The sequence below is a fragment of the Nelumbo lutea genome, chromosome 1 (genome assembly GCF_056320005.1).
Source record: "Nelumbo lutea isolate HS-2025 chromosome 1, American lotus-T2T, whole genome shotgun sequence".
Taxonomy (NCBI): Eukaryota; Viridiplantae; Streptophyta; class Magnoliopsida; order Proteales; family Nelumbonaceae; genus Nelumbo; species Nelumbo lutea.
Window position 1 is genome coordinate 16,112,332 of NC_142684.1, and position 25,038 is coordinate 16,137,369.

The following is a 25,038-nucleotide window of genomic DNA, read 5'->3' on the forward strand; positions in this document are numbered from 1 at the left end:
TTAATCCTACTACCATTAGGATCTCTACCAATAATAACCATCATTATATATATAAATGACTTAGCATTACACTTATTTTTCACAAACATCATGTTGTTCTAATATAATAGCAAATTGACTTTTCCATTCTAACAACACAAAATTTTAGGCATGAAATAGAACTACCAGAAGCATGTTCTTAGATCCACATCTTAGCATTACACTTAGAACAACATGATGTATATGTATGTGGACTAAAGTCACATTTCTCATTAAAGGTAACCCTTAACTTAAAAAATTAAACAAGTTTTACTTCTATGAATAGAAAACCATGATCATAGTCAAACCTAAGGCATTAAAAGGTACACGCTTATTGTTTGAGGGGTTAAGATGTGACTAGTAAGCCCCTTAATACTATGTGAACACTATTGTCTAAAAATACTACTAGACATTATATGATGTTCCTGTTACATGTTGATTTAAAGATGGCGAAGTAGTTAAATTTGTAATTATATTTAGTAGTGCAAATTTAAAAGCATCAAGAAAGAGAAAATGAACTTTGTAAATAAAATAAGAGTATACTATAAGAAAATTGTAAAGCACAACTCCCAAAGTAGGCCTCTCACCATGTGTGGACTCAATTGAATGGGCACTTTGTAATTCAAAATTAGAACCGGATCTAAGAACAGTGGTAGGATTGACAACATCATGATTGGAAAAACAATTGTAAAGCACAACTTTGTAATAGTGTTGTTTGTCAAGGCCAAAAAATGAGAAATTGAAAGTCAAGGATTTCCATTTGGATTACAGATATCAAAATACAGAGGAAAACAAAGGAAAGAAGCAAAATATATCAATAAAAAAGCTATTTGCATTAATTGAGACAAACAACACTAAAACAAATTAATGAGGAAAGATATTACCTATGCAAATACACCAAAAAAATGGGAAAATCCCCACAATGACCTCACAAACAAACTTTTTCAAGCAATAATGATGCTCATAGTCAGAAAAAATCCTACCTTCTGAACATTGTGAGAGCTTTTTTTGGTAACGGGTTACAGGCGTAACCCTCTCCCAAACCCCCAGACCCCCATCCTGGGTGAAAGGGTGAATAGCTTTTAGAGTGTAAACGATGGGATTTTTTTTCCTTTTTTGGTAATGGGCTATAGGTGTAATCCTCTCCCAAACCCTTAGACCCCCACTCTAGGTGAAGAGGCGGGCCAGCCCAAGACCTTATCAGGTCTGTGAAGTCTCTGTCACCTTCCCATAGGTTCAACTGAAGAGAGAGAGGGGGGAGAGAAACAAACAAACAGATAGATGATAGGTGATTCAAGAGAGAGAGAGAGAGGTGAGCCGAGAGAGATGAAAAGATGAAGAATCTAATAAAAGGGATACATGTCAAATAGAGAAACCCCCTTAAACACCCCAACCATTATAAAGATATACTTAGATATAAAGAAATTGTTGATTTTTTATAATTTTTGTTAATGTCTTTTTTTTTGTAAAATAGAGAAACTTTGATTATCATGAAGAGACTATACATGAGGGGATATAATAGGTTTATATGTTATAGATACTTTCCCTTTATAGGTTGTGTAGGCTAAAATATGAGCAGCATAGTTGTACTTTCTATTTACATGGGTACATGAGATGTAGGAAAAAGAAATAAAATGTCTTTATAGTCGGCCCTAGTGAAGAGGCTCAATCCTGAGTCGTTACACTAAGGCTATGTTTGGTTTGAAGGAAAAAGTAGGGAAATGTAGGGAAATCTTTACAAATCTTATATAGGTTTCCTTGCTTTTCCCTTCAAACCAAACATAGCCTAAAAGTTAACTAGCTCTAAGAAGTTCAAATTAATATGTATATTCCTGATGTTGCATGATGAAGTTGCTTCCATGCCTGCAATTAAGGCCTAAATTTTTTAGTCATAGCCGTTGAGGGCCCAACATTGTCTTCCTTAAGCTTGAATGGTGCCTTCATTGGAGTGTTGGATGATGAGTGCGCATCCTATATTACCTACGGTAGTGTCGTAAGACCCATCAATATTAAGCAATGCATGTGATAGACATGAAATGCAAGGGACTGATTATTCTTTCCGATAGGAGTACATCAAGCATGGAAGAGTAAAAAATAGTTAGTTGTGGCTCAATCAAGTGCAGAGGCCGAATAGATCTATGGCCCATGGCATTCTAGAACTACTTTGGATTAGATCCTTACTAAGTGAGATTGGGATAAAAGCTAAGGAACCCATGATGTTATATTGTAACAACTAAGCTGCAATCAATATTGACCATAATCCAATTCAACATGACTTGATAAAAGCACATTAAGGTTGATAGGCACTTTATAGGAAATAGGGTGACAACCGGAAAAATTTGCTTGACTTATGTCTCCTCTGAATTATAGTTGGTTGATGTCTTCACCAAAGGGATTGCAAAGAACAAGCTTGATCATGATCTACGCAAGTTGGGAATGTATGACATTTATTCCCAACTTGAGGGAGAGTGTTGAAGTTTTAAACAGATTTGTGCAGATTTAGTAGTGTTTCTTGTTTAATTATTATTTAGATAGAAAGTGGGGATCAGAACACCATTGTTGGGTCATTTTTCAATTGTTCTTTAAAGTGTTTTATGCAGTTTTAGGTGTTAGCCGTCCTATAAGGGCACATTGGTCTTTGTACCTTCTTTATTTTAAAATATAAATACCAGCGAAGAGGGCAGCCAAACTACTGCTTTCTTCTCTTTCTTCTCTCTCTTTCTTTCCTTCTTCAAGAAATATTTTTTTCTTTTACAGATTTTTCTGATTCAGCAGTTTTCTACTCATGCCTTGCCAAAAAAACTTGTAAACCTCCTTTAGGAGATTAAGTGATAGTATGTAAAACCACGTCGAGATGATTTGATAGGGGGCTTGTTATTGGTGAATAAAATCTAAGCTCAAACCCACTTGAGTTTCACACCAAATGGCTCGGGAAAAAGGGCAAAAGGAAGAAGAGATGAGTGGCATTTTCGGTTTGCCATTTGCAGAAGGAGCACAACATGTTATTCGGTGATAGCCACTTCCCACATTTGACCCTAGTGAGTAAGCCATTCCAAAGAAATTTCCTAACGAAGATAAGGCGCCTGTATGGAATCTTGAGTTTCTAAAGAAGGGACCATTTAAAGTAGGTGGTGGAGAGTAGACTTGTTCATGGGCCGGGCCGGGCTTTTAGTGTTCATTAATAGAAAAATAATAGGCCCGAGCCCGAGCCCGGCCTTGATAAAAAGCCCAAAGCCCGACCTAATAAAAGAAAATCAAAATTTTCCCTATTCAAATAAGCATTATCTATTTTAATTCAGATGTTTTTTCCCCTATTTAAATGAACAATGGGCCTACAAGTGAATCAACAACCTTCTCAAATCAAAAAATTTATTCAAATGGACATCACATAGGGTTTTTACTTAGGTTTAACTATAAGTTGGGCCGGGTTTACTTAGGTTTAACTATAGGTCAGGCCGGGTCGGGCTCGGGCCGGGCTATTTTGGCAAAACCCGAGCCCGGCTCGAATTTTATGCGGGCTGGGCTTTTTTGCCCGAGGTTAAGCCCGCGGGCCAAAAAGCCTGTTCAAGCCCGTCCAGGGGTCAGACCGGCCCATCAACAGGTCTAATGGAGAGTGATGGATTAGAGGATAAGACTCTATAAGCTTATTAACTGTGTGCTTTCCACTATGACTTCTCTTCCAGATTAATTTGTCCGCCTTCAAGTTTGGTTTGGGTGTATGGAAATGATTTCCAGATTAATGTCATTATGAAATAATCAGATCAAGTTGCAATCAAAAAATACTTGTGAGATGGGTTATGCAGAGGTTGTAGGTCCCATCACATTTGATATCCAAAATCCACTCCATTAAAACAAAGTTAAGTATGAATAGTGTAAACAAACAATTATGCTATGCCTTACTACTAACCAATGAAGATTCAAAATTCATCAAAATCCACGGGGTTTGGTCAAACTCTTAAACATGATAGTGGATGAGTATGATATCAGAAGATCTCACATTTAAGAGTGTAACTAATCACCCCCCCAAACTTTGATGAATTTTCATTGATTTGTTTACACCTTAGTACAAGGGGTTACGTATAGGAGATCCAAACTGTTTTTCATAGGCAATTTAGGTACGTGGCAATCATATCCACTGAAAAAGAATCAACCTTGTTCACATGTCCCGATTATGACATTAAGCATATAGAACCTCTAATTAGTCCATAAATCTAGCTTATTTGTTTCTTATTGCTTCACTTTTTAGAAAATGTATAACAGTTGAATGTAAGATTTGAAGTACTCTAACTATACCTCCACCATTAGGCATTTTTTATGATCAGCATTCAAATGTTTGAGGATGAATGATTAAAGAAAAGTCAGGATAAAAAAATCAATTTCTTGCCTTGTGCCTTCCATGCCTGTAAGGCTGTAACATACAAGCTCAAATATTTTGTAGGTCACCTCCATTAAGAAATCTTCTGATTCAAAGAACCAAACAGATCTTCAGCAGTAGTCCTGTCAAAACTAACAATATGACCACTCTCTGCATGCAAGATCATGCTGTCCGTTGATTGCTTGCTTGTAGGTAATATACCATATATACTTCAAAGGTGTGGCATGATGCATGAAGAGGACTTACTTTGAAAGGATTCTAAAACTAGGAAAAGAACCAGATTGTGATCACAAAGTAGCACCTGCACATTTACAACCGAGGATCTCATTTGCTCTGTTACTGGGAATAAAATCTGTGTGAGGTGAGATTAAATCTTTACCAAATTTGGAACTCCCATGTTCTTTACATAAGTCCTTTAAAAATGATGTCCCATTCAGACATAATCAAAGTTATAGAAGAAAATCATTACACATCATATCAGAACCCGCCCAATATTTGAATCCATTGAATGATAGAATACCAAACATAAAATACTTTGTTTAAAAGAGCCGACACAACACCACCTGAAAGAAACCAATTCATGCTTTTACAATTAAAGTGGATAAGAACACAAAAGCCATCATAGTTGGTCATACAAATTTACAAAGGTCCTCTCTTATGCATATAAACAACAAAAACAGAGCTGTTTTCCAGCAGTCAACCAAGTTTTCTATAACTAAGTCTCTTGTGGATTCAATACATCCAATTGAATGTCAGCTACAGTAAGGAAAGAAGAGGGTCAAATTGCAACAAAAATTTGGTGAGATTCAAAATCCAACCTCCTTCAAAGATCTTTCTCCAGTTCTTATATGATATTAAATACATATTACATATTTGTATAAGCAAATATACCAAAATTTTGATCCTCATTGTTTGATGCAAAATCAAGTTAATCAGAGGTATCCTCAGGCACCACATTAAATTTCTCCTTTATGTCTTCCATTGAATGTTTAATTTTCAAATTCCAAAATTGAGTTACACCTAAAGTAATCTGGTGCAGTAGGTATGCTATACATGGAATTCCTAACCATTGCTTGTAGTGATTACATTTCCTAACACATTTTGACTTTCCTAGTTTGTAAATTAAAGCTTCAAGTTCTACTGAATATGAAGGTGTAAATTAGTTTGTTAAACTAACCAATGAAATATAGCTATATCACCTTAATTTCTGCAAAAAAAGTTGTTGCATTATGACTTAATAGGTTCCATCTGCGGAGCAGGCTAGTAAGAACTGTAACTCATAAAACTAGTCAAACAGAAAGTTTTGCCATCAAACAAAGAGAACCATTCGGTTAGAATACATGTTAATGGAAAATTAGTTGTAATTGGTTTACAAATTTTACAGTAAAGAGTATTTGGCCAATTCTCAGGCTCTCCATTAGCAATGGATGAAACTAGCTTTCTCCTCTTCATTAAATAAAAAAGCGAGAGCTTCTAAAGACCATAGTTAGGAATAAAATGGAAAATCCAGTCCCCAATTTCCATTGATTGCATTTATAGAGTAATGAATCATGTTGCATCAACCTTGCTGTTTTCTCTTACTTGGAATTATAATCTTTCTCACAAAGTGCCGATGTAGGGGAAATAAACCTAGAACCTCTCATATCTTCATTAACCATGCTGGTTCATCAGAAGTTCAGTTCTGGTCAGTTCCTGTGGCTTATCAAAAACAGTAAACCTCTAAAGCAAGGAACAGATTCTCCATAGCTTCATCCAGAAAACTGAGTCGTCATACCTTAAGGTGGATAAAAGAACCACTCAATAATTTCAGGTGAAATTAACCCAACTCAACAAATCCTCATTGCAAATATATGGGGTTGGCTACAAGAATCTTGTTTCACCATTCCACTCTAACAAAAGATTTATTGCCCCTTCCATGTAATATTTTTACCAGTAATCACTGCAGGAGCACAGACCATCCTTCATATGATGGAAGCGGTTGGAATCCCTCACTATTATTTCTCGCCCTGTTGCCATTGAAATGAATTTCATTGCAGTATGACAATCTCCACATACACGAAGATTCTTGAATATCCGGATTGGTCTTGACTTAGATGTGCTTATAAGACCATAAGCCACTGCTATCTTCTCACTATGTTGAAACAAATATTGTTCCTTCTGTTCCTCCTCCACATCATGGAGAACTAAATCTATGTCAGGGATATAGCCCATGTCCTTTATTTTGCAAGCCAGTCGATCCAACTCTTCAAAGATCTCCCTTGATTGGGGGTGCGAAGTATCCCCAACATGGAACTTGTGAACCTTGTTTTCTATCTCTATCCAGCTACAGCCCGCTTCTTTTATCATTTTCCTCTTTCTCATACTCTTCCTGATTTCTGCTACATTGTCCCATTCTCCTTTTGAAGCATACAAGTTTGAAAGTAAGATATATGCAGCTGGATCATGTGGGTCCAACTCTAAAATATTCTGAGCTGCCAGTATCCCAAGTTCTATATTTCTGTGAACCCGGCAAGCTCCAAGCAATGTACGCCATACCAAAGCATCAGCCCTGAATGGCATTGAGTATACGAATTTGAGGGCTTCTTCAAGGAGGCCTGATCGGCCAAGTAGGTCAACCATGCAAGCATAATGCTCCATTCTTGGAAGAATACCATGTTCCTTATACATGGAATTGAAGTGCTTCCATCCATCTGCAATCAATCCCACATGGCTGCAAGCTGACAGGACTGCAATGTAGGTGATCTCATTTGGCTTTATACCTGCCCCCAACATTTCATTGAACATTTCTAGAGCTCTCCTAGCATACCCATGCTTTGCAAAACCTGTAATCATTGAAGTCCATGAGATGATGTTTCGATCTTCCATCTGATTGAAAACTAGGTAAGCTCCATCTATGTTTCCACACCGAGAATACATGGAGATCAAAGCATTACTTACAATTTGGTCAGATTCAAAGCCAGCTTTTAGTAACCGAGCATGTATCTGCTCACCCTTTCCCAATGCATTAATACTTGCAGCCCCACTTAAAAGACTAGCAAATGTGAAAGCACTCACCCCAATGCCCACATTCTCTGATAGATGGAAGAGTTCAAAGGCTTCTTCAGAACTCAAGTTCTTGGCATACCCATCAATAAGTGTGTTATAGGAAACCATATTCTTCTCAAACAGAATATCAAAAGCTTTCCTGGCGTCTTCCATCTTACCTGAGCGAGCGTACATACTAATGAGAGAATTGCCCACAAAATTAATTGATCCAAGACCCCGTTTAACCACATGAGCGTAAACCTGTTCACCCATACTTGGATCAGAGAGATTCCCACATGCCTTGAGAACACTAGCAAATGTGAAATGATTAGGAAGAATTTGTCCCTGTATCATATCACAGAAGAGTTCAACTGCTTCTTCATCACGCCCTCCACACTGCACATATCCTGTGATAATTGCAGTCCAGGACATAACATTATGGCTGGGCATCCGATCAAAAACCTTCCGAGAGTCACTAATTGATCCATCCACTGCACATTTTGCATACATGTCTACCAAACTACACCCAACACAAACATCCGATGCCAATCCAGTTCGGATGGCTCGAGAATGCAGTTGCCGCCCAAGCTCAACTGCTTCTAGCTCAGCACAAGCAGAAATTACACTAGTTAGAGTGAAACGATCAGGTTCAAACTCGGTTAAAAGCATATCCACAAATAAATCAGTGGCTTCTAACGGGGACCCACAGTGTAGGTATCGAGTAATCATCAACGTCCACGAGACTACATTCTTTTCAGGCATGCAGTCAAATATTTTCCGTGCAGAAACCAAGTCCCCACTGCCCTTTGTAAACATATCAATTAAAGCACATCCTACGCACACATCAGATTCAAAATACCCAGTTTTGATCAGAAACCCAAAAATCACTCTTCCTATCCAAGCATTCTCCGCATTAGAACACGCCTGAATGACACTCGAAAAGCAAAATTGATTTGGATGATGCCCCGATTCCAGCATCTCATAGAATGTGGCTATGGCTTCACGCTCCTGCTTGTTCTGCGCAAAGCACGAGATCATCGCACTCCACGAAACCAAATCCCTATTACCCCCCATGCCTTCGAAAATGGCCTCAGATGTTTCCGATTCCCCACATTTGGAGTATAAGCTAATAAGAGTATTCAGCACAACAGTGTCCAATTCGAGACCGGACTCGATTAAACGGCGGTGAACGACCTTCCCACGATCGAAAGCCCGAAATCGGATACATGATTTGAGAAGAACAGAATAAGTAACCAAATCCGCCTGAATTCCCTTCTGGGTCATGAATTCAAGGGTCGAGAGAGCACCGTCAAGATTGCCCCCATTGACAAGGCGGATCAAACGGTTCTTGAGGGGTTCAAACTGGGAATGCTTCAAGGATTCACCGGAGGAGATCTTGTGGCGGGAAGGTCTGAGAGAGGTGAGCGGAGGTGATATGATTTTGGCAGGAACGCCGAGGCAAGTATTAATCATGTTCTTCAACGGCTAATTAGAAACGCTAAAGAAACCACTCTGTTTCAGAGTTTTTGTTAAAAGACCAGGTTGGCATGGCATGGCAACGGAAAATTAAAATGAGAGCGATAGACCAACGGGAGATTTCAAACGCGCAGTGTCTGAAATTTGTGACTTTCCATCCTGGGTTGGTTGGGTGATCAGTGAATCAGTGATGACTGATGAATGAAGTCAATGAATGCCCACAAGATAAGCTGTGGAAGGTTGGGAGAGAATGAAACTTTTGGATTGGAAAATCCAAACCCAGTCCAACCTATTTGGTTGGGCTAAATATTGAGTTAGGGTTGAAGTTGGAAAGGCCAATTCAATTAGGTTAGCATTGATGCCTTGGGCAATCAAAACCAACCCAAACCTGATGTAAAAATATGTTTATGTGATAGGTCCTTTTTGTTTGAAAGCCCCTTGGCTGATAAAAGAATTCAAGATTAATAACTCAGATGGTGTTTGGTAGCATATAATCAATGTCAGCTCCGCACCGATAAGTATTTCCTTCAATAGAACTTGAAACCTTGTTTGATTTAGGCCATGTTTGGGAATATTTATGTTAAAAATAAGTGTTTATTGAATAAGTGCTTGTTCAAATAAGTATTTATTTATATTTGGCACCAATATCACTTATTTCGTATGGGGTGTTTGGTAATCTTTTTCTCCAATAAGCACTTAAATAAGCAATTTTATCTATTTTATCCTTCATTTTCTTTCAAATTTTACGAATTTACTTTTATAAAAGTACTTTTAAGAAAGAATTTTATGAAAGTAATTTTATGAAAGAAATTTTATAAAAGCATTTTTACAAAAACATTTTTATAAAAGCATCTTTTACAAAAGTACTTTTATGGGCATACTTTTATAAAAGTATTTTTACGAAAGCACTTTTGCAATAGTACTTCCATAAAACTACTTTTACTAAAGTACTATATAAAATTTAACTTGGGATAGTTTTACAAGTGGTATTTTAAAATTCAACTAGGGATTTGGAAGGAAAAAAAATGAATAAGTGCTTATTGTACAAGCACTTAAAAAAAGCTGGAAATTTGGGCTTAAAATATAAGCTTATGGCTTATTTCCCAAACACCATTAAGTGCTTAGTGGTGTGGTCTTGGCCCAAATAAGCACTTATTTTTAAGCACTCCCAAACATGGCTTAAGTTTTTTATCAAGAAAATGTTTTTCTCAAGTTATTCGAGAACTATTTGTTGGACTCCAATGGTAAGGTTTTTTTTTTTTCACTTTTTCACACATGTGGCACCTAATGATGCCTAGCTGTCAAAAAACACTAATAAATAGTTTTCAACAATTTTCTCATTTTTCAAGAAAGATGACATACAAAATATTTATTAGGTGTGAATCGAAAATGAGAAGTTGGGATTGAGTCCTAGGGGTGTTCATGGGTCAGGTTGGGTCAATTTGAGTCATTTTCTTCAACCAACCCAACCTAATCGGTTTGCTTATTGACTAAACCGAAACCGACTGACCTTGAGGCAAAACCGTCCCAAACATGAAGGGTCGATTTGGGTTGGTTTATCGGTTTAGTCAGTTTTTATATGTATTTTAAACTAAAATATCTATTTATATTTAAGTTTATTTCTTTTTAGTTTTTATGCAAAATCAAAATATATATTTAAATGATTAGTTTTTATGCAAAACTGATTTTTTGTCAATATATATTTAAATTTTTACAAAACTGAATTAAATATTGTTCCATTGTATTATATTTGTATTGGTTTTACGTTTTTAGCTTAAACATTTTTTTCAAAGTTCAAACAAAACACAAATAAAATATATCAACATTTAACATATAGGGTAGGGACTAATTAATAATTACTTTCAACATATAGGATTGGTTCAATTTTGGTTTTCATACATGAAAACTAAAACCGAACCGAGTTGTCGGTTTATTTTCTATACAAACCGAAACCGACCAATAGTTTTGAAAAACTGACCAACTCGGGTTGGGTCAGGCCGGTTTGGTTGGTTTGACATTTAATGTGAACATAGATGTGAACCAACCCTGTTCATGGGCTGGGCCTCGGGCGGTTGGGCTTAAATTTACACTATGTTGGGCTTGAACTTTGGGCCGAGTCCATTCAAATTTTGGCAAAAGCCAAGCCTGAATCCATCCCATAAAGAAGTATAATGTGAACCTAAACAATTGAGAGAAAAATGAGCAAGGGTATGAACCAATCACCTTGTTTGCAAACATCTAGGAATGTATTATTGAACTAAGAAACAAGGGGAGCAATTCATGAGAATCTTGCAGTAAACAATCAACTTATGAATTCACCAAGGAAAAGATGTTCTCTGATGAAATTTTGCTATTCAAGGACCTCACCTAATAACTTAAACTTTTTTAGGTTGAATAGTTGCTTGACAAATCTCTTTTTCAAATAAGAGTGCATCTATGCATATGCATGAGAAGCAGCAAAAAAAGGCCTTATAATAAAGTAAAATATTCCATCATGATGACCAATAATGACATGAATATTGACCAAGGGAGGGTATCGTGTAAACCACATAAGAGTCTACTTGTTTGCTGCCCAACTGTGTTAGCTATATGAGAGATTCATCATATAAACAACCATAACCTCAATAATGTTGAATAACACCTTATAGGATGATTAGGTTTAGGGCTGTTCACAAATAAATACAAACCGACCAAACTGACCAACCCGGCCCGACCCAACCTTAATTGGCCAGTTTTTCATCACTACCGGTCGGTTTCGGGTTGCAAAAATGAACAAACCAAACCAAACCGATTTATATGAAAAAATATTTGTTAAATATAGATATTTTAGTTTTAAATAATAAATATATATCTGAAAAAATATATATTCTAAAATATATCAGATATATATTTTCGAAATATATATTTCTAGAATTAGAAAATATATATTTCGATATATTTGTATATATGTTTTGGTTTTAAATATATATTTCCAAAAAATATATTCTAAAATATTATATATAATATTAGCACTTTGACTTCATGTGCATTGTGCAAGCTTGGAGTTGGCTGAAACCCAAACCGACTCAAACCAACCAGATTTGTTTTATTTAATAGAGGGTCGGTTTCGGTTTGGTCTATAGGTAACCCGACTAGGTCGGGTCAGTTGAAAAAACACTACTAAACTGACCCAACCCCACCCGTGAACAGCCCTAATTAGGTTCAATCTTTTCAAAAGACCACCTGATTTCAATATTTCCATAGCTAGACAACAAAGAGTGATAGCCCCAGCTGAGAAGAATTGTTATTAGTGTATACTAAACAAACACACTTCTACCAAACCACATAGCTGTCAAGAAGCAGCAATTGAAGAAGAGATGCATGATAGCTTCTTTTTTTCTCTCTTGCACTGTGGGATCAAATGAACGACTGTGTGGCTAGCTCCTAATCTCCACGATTGCACCAACTAGAAGAACATTATTGGTTGTCTCCACAGCAAGTCAAAATTCTACTTGCAAGATATTATATGAGAGGATGATGATTCAACTTTCTTCATTGCCAACTGGGCATAGCTCAACTTGTAAGTGTATATATAATTCATTTGAGTTAAACTTCCAAATCAGTTTGGCAAACATGGCACCCAAGAGGAGAGGAGACTAGATCTAGCTCCCAACAACCAGTCACAACAGCCTTTGAAGTCGTGCATTGGGAATATCTTCCTTGTTCTTCATTGCGAGATGTTCCCAATGCACTAAGGCTGTTGTGACTGGTTGCTGGGACTTGGGACCTGATCCATCCAAACTCCTATAAGAGACCAGTGTGATGCACAAGCTGGTGTCAAAAAATGTTCATGTTACATTCAATTTTTTAACCAAATTGGTTGTGGCCTTGTGGGTGAGCTCAAATAGCCCTATATTTAATTTTTATTTTTTCAAAATTCAAAAAAAGCTACAAGCTTCTAAAAGGTTTAGGAAGCCATATGAGGAATCTGATGTGGACAACTGTATTTTAAAATATAGTGTAGATTATCTTGAACAATGTTAAACATCAAACATACTAGGTCAGCCTTCCAATTTACAGTATCCATGTCAATCAGCTGATGGACAAATAGCTATTGGTTATGCCTGTCACATGCTTGAGAATGTATAATTAAGCCTGGAATTCATGGATCTACAAAAGCACCAACTTTAGGCTATGTTTGGTTTGAAGGAAAAGGTAGGCTATCTACTCTCAACAAGATAGAATGCTGCTACATATCAAAAAAAAAAAAAAAAAAAGAATGGATGTGTCAAGGCAATTCAATTGGGGATAGGAAATGGACAAGAATAAGGTATGTGATATATGGGTACTATAGCCAGTGCTAATTAAGTGGCCTGCATGAGATAAGGTTTCATATTTTCACCTCACTAGTTTCTTCTTCACCTTGTGAATTACAAAGTTCAGATTATCCTTTTTATGAGTTATTAAAAATAAGAGGGCCGCCAAGATACTTGTCTGCATTGGAGCAATTACTTTGAAGCATGTCATTATGGTAGCTTTCTATGTCTATGCTAGGGTACGTTTGCTAAAATAAAAGGCTGACTTTGCAAAGTTTACATCAATCTTAAACCATTTGCAATATATATACAGAGAGAGTCCTTCTTTGTTGTAATTTCATTTTATGAGAATTTCCCCCACCAAGATTAAATCATTAGCAAACATGAGGTGATTAATTTTAGCACATTATCCACAAAGTTGGTAACCATGTCCATTTGCAAGCTTTGCATCAATGTTCAAAGTATCGGAAATGCCAAGTGTATTGGAAAGGCAATTTTAAGGAACGTATTGGGATACACCTTGAATGCGCATGTGTATCGGAGAAAAACTAAGATACACAGATACACTTGGAAACACTATAAATACTTTAATAAATCATAAAAATACATCAATAACACTAAATATAAGATCTCAGTGAGGTGTATATACATTAAACTAATACATTTTAATGGTTTTATGAAGAAATATGTTATAGCTAATTATAATTTTATTAAAAATCCTATGCTTAGCTATAATTTATAAATTATAATTCTTAGGTTTTAATGTTTTATGGGATGAGAAAACCCAATTCTCCTATCCAACCATAAAACATGCATTTGCACAACTTCTATGTGAAAATATAATTAATATTTGTTTATTATTTAAATAATAATTATTTATTATTCATTTTTAAAAATTATAAAAAATAAATAAATATTATATAATATATTCAAAAAATAGTTATTAAAGAAGAAATTTCAATTTCTTTGTGGATATGAAGATCATCCATATAATTATAATATATTCAATCATTGTGATCAAATGATAAAATATAACTAATTATTTATTTATTTTTTAAATCCAAAAATATAAAAATAAAAAATTAATTATTAAAGAAGAAATTTAAATTGGTCTATGGATATGGTAGATCATCCATAGAATTATAATATATTAAATTATTGTGATCAAATGATAAAATATAATTAATTATTATTTATTTTTTAATTATAAAAATATAAAAATAAAAAAATATATATTAAAGAAGAAATTTCAATTGCTCTATGAATATGATAGATAAATCCATAGATCTAAAACATATTTATTCTTTATAGGTAGAGAAGAAAATTACATTTTCAAATTTTTTGTTAATTTATATTTTCCCCAAATATCTTCATAAAATTTCCATAAATCTAATGATAACACAAAAAAAAAATTATGATTTTGAATGTAAGAAATGTAGATCAACATAAATTTAAACATTCAAGAAAAAAAAAGAAATCACAAGATATTATAAAAGATTGAAAAATTTTACCTATTTTTGCCATATTTTTTCAAAATTTGAAAAATCTTTAAAAAAATTAATGATTCACACTTGTTTCTTATAAACTTTTACAAATCTAGCACTCTATGAATACATTTTGGAGTTTTAGAATCATTTGGGGGTGAAAGAATGCTTATTTTGGGGAAAAGAAGATTGCTTTCCCCTTTATTTTTTTTTAGTTTTTGGCTGTATCTTTTTCGTCAATACGCTATTGATACACCCCCGATGTGCCTCAATATGCCCCGGATACGGGTCTGATACGCATGAAAAAAGACGAAATGTCCAATTTCCATGCATATCATGTATTGGTTTTTCAAAGATATGATACGACTACATACTGAAATTTTAAACCTTGATGAGAACAACTATAGATGTGGTGGAGGTGCATTGAATTTCTTATAAAAGTAAACTTAAGATCTTGAAAAGGAAATTCACTCTACTTTGTCATAAGCCTTGGCCATACATGCATGCATGCCAATGAAAACACTTTTGTTGAGAAATAGCAAACAAAAAGGAGAGAGAGAGAGAGAGAGAGAGAGAGAGAGAGAGAGAGAGTTTTTCAAAAAGTCCTTGGGACAGTCACCTTCTCTTTTATGTTTATCTTTTTGAGACCAAAATACCCATTACTTTAATTCACAATAAAATCCATATACTACTATGAAAAGTGTGAATATCTCCCTATGGTTTCTGAAAATTTTCTTAATGAAAGTGCCCCTTTTTTGAATTTAGTCTATTGCTATTTTGAGGGCAAAAATTGTAATTTAGGTATGGTTATTAAATTCATTTTATTCATTCACATTAAACCTATATTTATAGTATCAACTTCTATTCTCTCTCATTGAATCCTATGTTTAAGTTACCTTTGTTTCTCATCATTAAATTCCACTAGTTAAATCCATGAATAATAATTTCAATGGTATAAAACACTATATTTTTAAAATGTAACAAGCCACAAATAAAACCATTCAAGTGGTGGGTAAGTAGTTCAACCATTTGAGTTAATAGGCCAACACATTATAAAATAATTTAATACTAACAATTTTAAAATATATAAAATACAAAAATTAAAAAGATTTAGGCACATCTCTTATATATATTGTATTAAAAAAATAATTGTGGTAAGTAATAATTATTTTTATTAATGATGTAAATTAAATACAAAATTAAAATATGATCTAAAAATGAAACCATTTTCCTATGTATATGGTAAGTAAATGAATAGTCCAACCCTTTAGACCAAATACATTAAGCCATGATGTCATAATTAAATAATAAGTATTTAAAAGATAAAAACATAAAAAATACAAAAGTAAGTATAGAAGTTTTGTAGAAAAACATTTGAGCACATCTATAATATTATATATTCATCATATTAAACAAAAATAAGTGTGAAAAATAATATTTGTACTAATAATGAAAATGGAATACAATAACATTGACCCAAGAGTAAATTAGTTTTTATGTCCAAGCAAGCATTGAGACAACAATTCAAGTGTTCAACCATCTAGGTCAAATGGGTATACCACAATGCCATAAGTAATAATAAAAATTAAAAAAATATTTTTCTATTCATTATATTAAGAGTATAAATGTAATAAACAAAACTTATTTTTATTAGTGATGGACAAGAAATGCAAAAATCAAGGAAATTTCGAACTTGTGACCCCACTAAGTCAAACTGTTCGATGGTTCAAATAGTTAGGTCACCATATTGTTGATTGAGCTAATAATTAATTTTATAATAAATGGATCCAAAATATGGATCTAGTGGATCAACTAGTTGATCGATTGATTTGAACATGAGACAGAAAACACTAATAAAAATGCAATGTCCTAAAAATTGAACAAAATCACATTTCTTTTATGATCAAACAAGTGAACTTGTGATGTCATAAATTAAATAATAAAAATAAAAAATATAGAAAACATTGTAGAATTTACAAAAAATTAAGCATGTCTTTAATATTATATATTCGTCATATTAAACAAAAAGTACTTGTTGCATGAGAATTATTGTGATTAACGATAGAAAGAGCTAAAATACAAAAAAGAACAAAGAAAACAAATGTCACACTACTGTTGTTATTGCTAGTAGGGGTGGCCACGAGCCGAGCTCTTCACGAGCTACTCAAGCTCGACTCGGTTTCAACTGAGATTCGAGCTGAGCTCGAGCCCAATTTATAAGCTTATTTATTAATCGAGCCAAGCTCGAGCCTAATAAAGTTCAGCTTGTGAGGCTCCCGAGTTGGCTCGAATAACTATGTACATACATATAATAATAATAATAATAAATAAATAAATAAAATTATAAAATATATATAATAAAAATATTATATATAATATTTTATTTTTATATATAATAATAAATCATTATTATAATTCCTAATTTTTTAAATATCAAATAAAAATTTATATATATATATATATATATATATAATTTTTTTATACAACATTTTTCTCAAGTCGAGCTCGAGCTCAAGATTCTAGCTCGAACCAAGCTCGAACCTCGTACTACTTTAATAACAACTCGAATGCACACCTAATTGCTAATTGCTAGTGATAGTGATTTTTTTGTTATTGTAGTTTTATTATTTGTTGTCATCCAAAACTACCAAAAGCATGTGTTCAATTACTAGTATATAATAAATGTATAATCATTGATTTTCTAATTTTGAATAATAAATATAGAAAAGCATTTAATTTCAAAAGCACTTAATAGATAATGAGAGAGAAAGAACAGTATGGGCTCGGTTTTGTTTCCTTATTTCGAGTAAATTACATACAGCACCCTGAATTTTTTATAATTATGATCAACTTTTTTGAGTTTCTAAAATCATGTCACTCATAAGTCATAATTAAGGGACGTTTGATAAAAACGAAGTTGTGGAGAGAGAGAGAACCTCATTTAATGAGGATTTTCCCCACTAAGATTAAACCATAAACAAAATGAGGTGATTAATATTAGCATATTATCTGCCAAACTGGCATCCATGCCCATTGCCAAGCCTTACCATTTATGAAAATAGCCATAATTGTGGTAGAGGTGCATTGCTTAACATCTTGGCGCAACTTAACCGTTTTGGCGGGACCCCTAAAATTATATCTCAATTTTTTATTATTTTTAATTTTATTTGTTAATAACAAACGCCGGGATGCATGGTGCGTTACGTTATCCCTGTTTTAGTTAAAATTTGACCGCCGGCTACTAAATGGGTCATTTTTTGTTCGGATTTGCCAATCTTTCCTGACATTATTTAAGACCGTCGGAAAAAAAAAAAAAAAAACGCCGGCCTAGGCCGTTTTTCTTGTGTTTGTGTTTGAAACCAAAATACCCATTATTTTAATTCACAATAACTACAATAAACGAGCTTTGAGTTTCTGAAATTATGTCACTCACAATTAAGGGTAGTTTGATAAAAACTGAAATGGTTGAATTAAAGGATTAAATAATAAAATATTCAAGATTATAGTGATCGATTCAATTTCAGCTTCAACCCTAACAAGTTCAATATAATCTTAATAGCCATCAACCATTTTGTTGTTAACAAACGTTTATTAAGCATGAAGACACAATACTCAAATTCCATTTTAATTAAGATTTAAAATAAATACATAGCTAAAACTTATATAACGATAGAAAATCAGAATCAACTCACTACAATAAAAAAAAAAAGGGGAAGTAAGGGTTTAAGGTCAACCCGAGCCTAAGCTGAAATATAAAATTGACATACTTGGGTTAAGCTTATATTGGTCAATTGGGCTTAGGTGGGCTTATTCAGTCAAATGTATTAAAAAGTTGTATGAAGTATGCATAATTTAAACCTTCACATATGAAATTTGTGTATTTCGTATGTAACCGGGGGTAGGTTCAATTTAGGCTAAGGTTGGATCGGGCTTGGGTCAGGCTCATGCTACCAAAAGGTTATGCTCAACAGCTCAAGCCCATCTTAAAAAATAGGAATTCCAGTTTTGATTCCGGACCCAACTTGAGAATTTAGAATCCAAGTCCAACTTGAGGATGAAAGCCTTAATTCTTCTTTCTTCTCGTGGGATCAAAAGTTTCAAGTGAAAAACAAAATTATCTCCTTACCTTCCTTATGTTGACGTGAATGGAGGTAATTTCATGCAAAACTGAAAATGTCTTTCGGCCATTATGGTCGAACCCAAAAGTACACCAAATTTACCCTTCAATTGACAAAGAAATAAATCTCACTTTGCAAGGACCAAGGTCATGCTTCATAAAATACTAGGGGTTTAAAAACTGAACTGAATAAATCAAAATTTTAAAAACTGAACTAAAAAAGTAAAAGTCAAATCGAAACCAAAATAATCGAAACTGAAATTTTCGATTCGGTTTTTGGTTATTTCGATTAAAACCAATTTTTAACAATATATACTCTATTATATATATATATGTATTATAACATATGATATATATTATAAAATTAAATTTCAATATATTATATATTAATATATAAATATATAATATATTATATATTATCTGTTACATATTATATATTATATATAACATATAATAATAAAAAGTTCAGTTAATTCGGTTAACCGAAACCTAAAATTAAATTAGCCAAAAATCAAATTACCCAAACTGATTTAATCAAAAACCAAAAAAACCAAACCGGAATTTTAGGTTTGATTATTCGGTTTTAACCGAATAGTGCTCACTCCTGTAAAATTCCATTATTTGTCAGTTTATAATCTCAATTTGGGAAGATTACAAGTACAAATTTATACAATACAAATACATAAAAAATAATACAAAATTTTAGTACTTCTTCCAAACTTAGCCCAAGGCAAAGTTTGTATTGGTTATTGAATTTGTATAAAATCCACTTTGTGGTATTTCGGCCAATAGATACTCCAAATATCTAGGTAGAAATTTGGAGAAAAAAAAAGTATAAAGAGACGTTAAGCATTGGTCGTAAAAGACAAGGGAGGTTTAAGCAACTTTGCCCAATATTTTAACATATTCCTCTATATCAGAAGAGGTGATGAAAATGGAAGGGCGTAGACTCGTACTATGATTGGGACATGTATATCGTTTCACACAGTAGCGGATCCGACCCTAGACACGATTCGCTGTAGACTACGCGATGTACGCAATCAATGTGAGACAGGTGTTAAGAACTCGTTTTACATGTATCCCATACCTTCGGGCGAAATTAATGGAGTTTTATTTTTCTTTTTTTAATTTTAATTTAATAAAAAATTCTGAAATTGGATGCCTGAGCTGAAGCCCTAAGCTCCTAATCGACCAACCCTTTCTCCCCCAATTTTTTTGCGCTTTTCCGAAACCCTATCTTCTCCCGTCCCGGCCTGCAACTCCGGCCTCCGACGAAGGTGACGGCGACCTTCTCCCTGCCGCTGCATCTCCCTTCCTGCCGCCAATACCGGCCTGCAACAACGCCGTCTTCTCCAGTTCTTTAGAGAGAAGTCCGAAGTCCGAACAACCTGAAACCCTCAATGCTGGCTGTTGGGGATCTCTTTACAGTCATCTGTAGCACATCGACAGAACATACTGTTGTGTAGTAAGTTACATTTGCTGTGTCTGTTTAGAGAATAGCCCGAGACTTGCACTCTCAAGTTTTCCTTACCAGCCACTAACACGTAGCACATTTAAGTATCTCAGCTAGACAAATGTTTTCCAACACCAACTCTAAAATGAAAGATTGAGATGAATATGATTAAATAATCTTCCTCTTACGTCTCATCCCCTCAATCATCCCATTGTTTTCTAAATCACTGAAGCAAGTCTAATCAAGTGGCAACTCGACCTATAATTTGGCTCTTTCAGTTTGGAAACCAAAACGGCAAACATTTAAAATTGAAACAAGCTCGAGCAACTTGCCATGGATCCATGTTCGCTTTGGAAAGAAATTGTTCAGAAATGAAGCAAAAGCTAGAGATTAAACAGAGTATAGCAACAGAGTAAAGGAACACACCAGTTAACATGTATGAACCAGTATTGCTCTTAAAAGTTCAGAGTCTTTTACAAATGGCTAGAAATAAGTAAATCAATACCATCAGAAACTATTGATAAGAAATAACAAAAACATTGTCAGAAACTGGAAAAAGCATCAAGCCATCAAAACCCGGAAGCTTTTCCAAGTTAAGATCAAATTAATGAGTTCTTATGGGCAAATGGAAGATATGGTTAGACAGAAAAAGAAAATGAGTTCTTTCGTTCATCCCACTCGAAGAGACATTGATGAAAGAGAGTTTGTTTTTCTCATAAGTAAGATGGGCTCTCTTCATGATAGATATCTTCTTTTCAGTCTCTTATTCAAGATCCATAGTTCGATTTCCAACATTAAAATCTTTTATCATCCCCTCAAAATCCATTTGTCCTCAAGGATCTCAGGAACTCTATTTCAGAAATCAGAAGGATTAAGAATTGGTGTTGTCTTTTTTCCTAAGGTTTCTAAGTTTCTATATATTTTTTTTAATTATTGAACAATGAATTTGTGTTTGTCTAAATCTTCTCTGCTGAATGATTCCAGAACACGATACCCGTTTCTCCATGTATGTGTAAAGCTTAATCTTGATTTGTGGCTTCACGTGTGGCTTTGTAAAGCTTAATCTTGAACTACAAACAGCTTTTGATTCAACAAATCCCCATGCAATGTTTTCATGTTATTAGCAAAGAAAACAATGGCATATGGTATTATGGGGAAAACTTTGCAGTATAAAATGTTTTTCGATTTAATTTATAAAAAAATGATTTCGATTTGCATTTTAGAGCAAAAGTTAACATTTTACATGTAGTTACTTCAGTTGCTACAATAAAACTAATGTCATTCCAGAATTTCTACAAATTTACTCATTTAATATATATTTTTCTAAAATCCATCAAAAATATATTTTTCTAGATAACAGTGAATAGTTCCATTCTTTTTACTGGTATGGTGGTTTCAATTTCCATAAAAAAAATATAAATTGAAATGAAGTTTCCCTTTCATTCATGTAGCTTTTGTAAATGATTTTAAACAATAAATTTGTTTCATTTTTAGAATACAACTATTCCATACTCTCATTGAAGATAAATTTGCACTTATTTCCTTTTTTGTCAAGTTGATTGCTTTCTTTCTCTTTATATGTTTAATAGCTGGACAAAATTATGTCATGTATAACAGGTTGATCAAAAAGAGTATGGAGGTTGATCCTCACTCTACACGTAGGCTGGCTTTTGAACCAGATGGTGACAAACATCAACATATTGATATTGCCAATGATTTACCAGAGGTAAATGAACCAGCTAAGCTTATTAAGCTAGATAGAGGAAAATGCATTGCTGATGATTTTCCTAATGTTGAAGATCAGAGCTTTGATGCAAGTACAAAAAATAAACTCCAAGAAACATGTTTCCATATTCCTGAAGAGTGGATCCCAAAAGTTGGTATGGTGTTTAAAACAGAAGATGAAGCATATGATTTTTATAATAGATATGCTGGAAAGATGGGATTCAGTGCTAGAAAGGCTAATAGAACATTGTGCAATTATACACGTGAAACAAGATTCAGGAAATTTTGTTGTTTTAGAGAGGGGAAGCGTGTCCTAGATAAACGCAGACTCAATGTCAAACGACCCCGACCAGAGACAAGATGTGGTTGTATGGCAGAAATGAAAATAAGTCGTAGAGAAGATGGTTTCTTTCATGTGATTGCCTTTAATGAGGCTCATAACCATATTATTGTAAGCCCCACGACAGCACATATGTTAAGATCACAAAGAAAGATCTCCAAGGCACAATCTGCTCAAGCTAAAATGGTAGATGATTCGGGGATGACTCCAAAAGCATCAGCGGAGTCGATGGCCAAATGTTCTGATGGATGTGAGAATGTTGGATTCACTTCTATGGATCTAAACAATAACTTGCCTTCATGTCGGACTAGAAATATGAAAAAGGGAGAAGCAGGTGGTATTATACAATATTTTCAAGACATGCGTTTAAAAGATCCATCTTTTGTTTATGCTATACAATTGGACCAAGCTGAGTTAGTTACAAATTTGTTTTGGGCGGATGCACAAATGATAGTAGACTATGGCCATTTTGGTGATGTTGTATGTTTTGATACAACATGCAAAACCAACAATGAGAATCGACCATTTACACTATTTGTAGGGGTGAATAATTATAAGAATTTAATCATTTTTGGTGCTGCATTGTTGTATGATGAAACTGTAGATACATTTGAGTGGCTATTTAAGACTTTCATCAAAACAATGGGTGGAAAAAAACCAAAGACAATTCTAACAGATGATGATGCAGCTATGGCAAAAGCAATCAATTTGGTGTTTCCAGAAACACATCATCGGTTATGCGTTTGGCATATGTTCCAAAATACTACAAAACACCTTCGTTGTGTAATTGATAATTTTGAGATATTTTCTAAGGATTTCAGCAGTTGTGTATATGATTATGAAAATGTGGATGAATTTGAAAATGCATGGGAAAGTATGATTAACAAGTATAATCTTCAAGAGAATAATTGGTTGCGTAAGTTGTATAATGAAAGGCATAGATGGGATCTAGTATTTGGGCGGCACTCGTTTTCTGCAGACATAAGCATAACATTGAGAAATGAAAGGATAAATGGATGTCTCAGAAAATATCTTAATATCAAACATGATTTGTCAAGGTTCCTCTTACATTTTGAGAAAGTGGTTGCAGACAAGCGATATGAAGAGTTGAAAGCTGAATTTGCAGCAACACAAAGCATGCCAACCTTGACAGTACAAGTGGAGATATTGAAGTATGTTTCTTGTATATATACCCCTCCTATTTTTTCCATGTTTTACAATGAAGTATGGCAACAACTGAATTGCAGTATTGAAGAAGATCATGTTGTGTCTGAAACAATAACCGAGTATATAGTTAGTGTGTCTGGAAAAAATCGTCAATACACAGTTGCTTTTAACTCATCAGATGATTCAATCAGCTGTAGTTGCAAAAAGTTTGAATATATTGGGATCTTATGTGGACATGCACTAAAAGTACTTGATTATAGACGAATCAAGATGATCCCCCCACGTTATATATTGAGAAGGTGGACTGTTGATGCGAAGGTGACAGATATTGTAACATCTTGTAGCTCTACCATATCTTCTGACCAAAGCGCAAAAACAATAATGCGCTATAGAGAAATGTATCATTTGCTAATCCAAATAGCAAAAAGAGCTGCACCTGTTGAGGATGCTTATAAGGTTGTTGTGGAGACTGCAGAAAAGCTTTCAAAAGAAGTTGCAGAATGTTTGAAAGATATGACATTTGATCTGAATTCAACTGCATTCAACATTGGTTTGCAAATTATTCATACCATACCTTCACTACTTCAGGTAGTTGTTTCAAACCATTTATATATCTCTAATGGAATATACTTTTGTAGTAAAAGTGTTTTTATATTGTCTTATATACTTTTTACAACTACCAAAGTACTTTTTATATAGACAACCTGACTCCGTTAATGATCATATCATGTCTCAATTGTTATGATGAGTGGTGCATAACTGCATATAGATGTTTCTAAGACTGTCATTGCAAATTTGTCCCTTCACTTCATACAGGCTTAGTTGCTTGGCAGTGTTCTTAGAAAATCCATTCCTAGTGGCTTTCATATGAATTGGACTAGACAATGTGACTTCTATATTAAATTTTTAACTTATTCTTATGCATGATTAAAATAATATAATTATGTTTTGTAGGGAACACCAGGATTGGAGTATGCTAACAAATGAGGATTTGAAGCATTACAGAAGATCTGTAGGAAAATGATAACTTGTAACAGAGGCAAGGTAAATTCCCTTTTTGGGTAACCAAGTAATGACAAATGAATAGGCATACTCAGCAATTACTGAATATTCAAGTTTTAACGAAAGGTGTTCAAGTTTGATGGTGGCTATTAAAAATTCTTAAGTTTCTCTTGATTTGATAGGTGTGTCGGGGTGGGGTGGGGGAATTTGAAAGTAACAGACTATTACATAGGATTTATCTTGAGTCAGGATTTTCTGACTTGCTACTTTTCGGGCCAGACAGACAGCAACTGTATCCTAGGTCAGAGCCATCAGATGGTATGAATCCTTTTGTTGGAATGATTTTTCATTTTTTTTTTCTGTTCCCACATTGAAGCTGTGGTCAATGCTCCATTGCTCTAATTGTAAATAAACCTATCCTAATTCCAAAGAATCACTACTTGTCCCACCCATGCCAGAGCCCCTGAAGGTATTACAATCCATTCCTAAAGATTAGCAGTGTGATCTATTCAAGTATATATTGGAGGAGAAAAGTAAAGTCAAGTCCAATAATCCCCAAGGG

The 25,038-nt window shown here is 34.1% G+C and overlaps 2 protein-coding genes across 10 annotated transcripts in view; one reads left to right on the plus strand and one right to left on the minus strand.

The window, feature by feature from the left end:
* Positions 1–5,694: 5,694 nt before the first annotated feature.
* EMB2261 (Tetratricopeptide repeat (TPR)-like superfamily protein) lies at positions 5,695–9,313 on the minus strand. The gene has a single exon (XM_088943735.1). It carries the CDS (start codon positions 8,888–8,890, stop codon positions 6,320–6,322), a length of 2,571 nt encoding a protein of 856 aa, XP_088799861.1. The 5' UTR covers positions 8,891–9,313; the 3' UTR covers positions 5,695–6,319.
* Positions 9,314–19,920: 10,607 nt separating this feature from the next.
* The window catches only part of LOC148873692 (protein FAR1-RELATED SEQUENCE 5-like), a 36,739-nt gene continuing 31,621 nt past the window's right edge, over positions 19,921–25,038 (plus strand). For 6 of the 9 annotated variants that reach the window (XM_088976253.1, XM_088976256.1, XM_088976263.1 and 3 more), the window contains exons 1-3: positions 19,921–20,254; positions 21,860–24,062; positions 24,429–24,518. In XM_088976253.1, the coding sequence (XP_088832379.1) occupies positions 21,876–24,062; positions 24,429–24,461 (2,220 nt within the window). In that variant the 5' untranslated portion in view covers positions 19,921–20,254; positions 21,860–21,875 and the 3' untranslated portion in view covers positions 24,462–24,518. The remainder of the gene's footprint in view (positions 20,255–21,859; positions 24,063–24,428; positions 24,519–25,038) is intronic. The other 3 variants (XM_088976271.1, XM_088976269.1, XM_088976266.1) reach the window with 2 other exon arrangements.

Bases quoted from the DNA above. Each gene is read 5' to 3' on its own strand.
- EMB2261 (XM_088943735.1), bottom strand. From the start codon at position 8,890: ATGATTAATACTTGCCTCGGCGTTCCTGCCAAAATCATATCACCTCCG.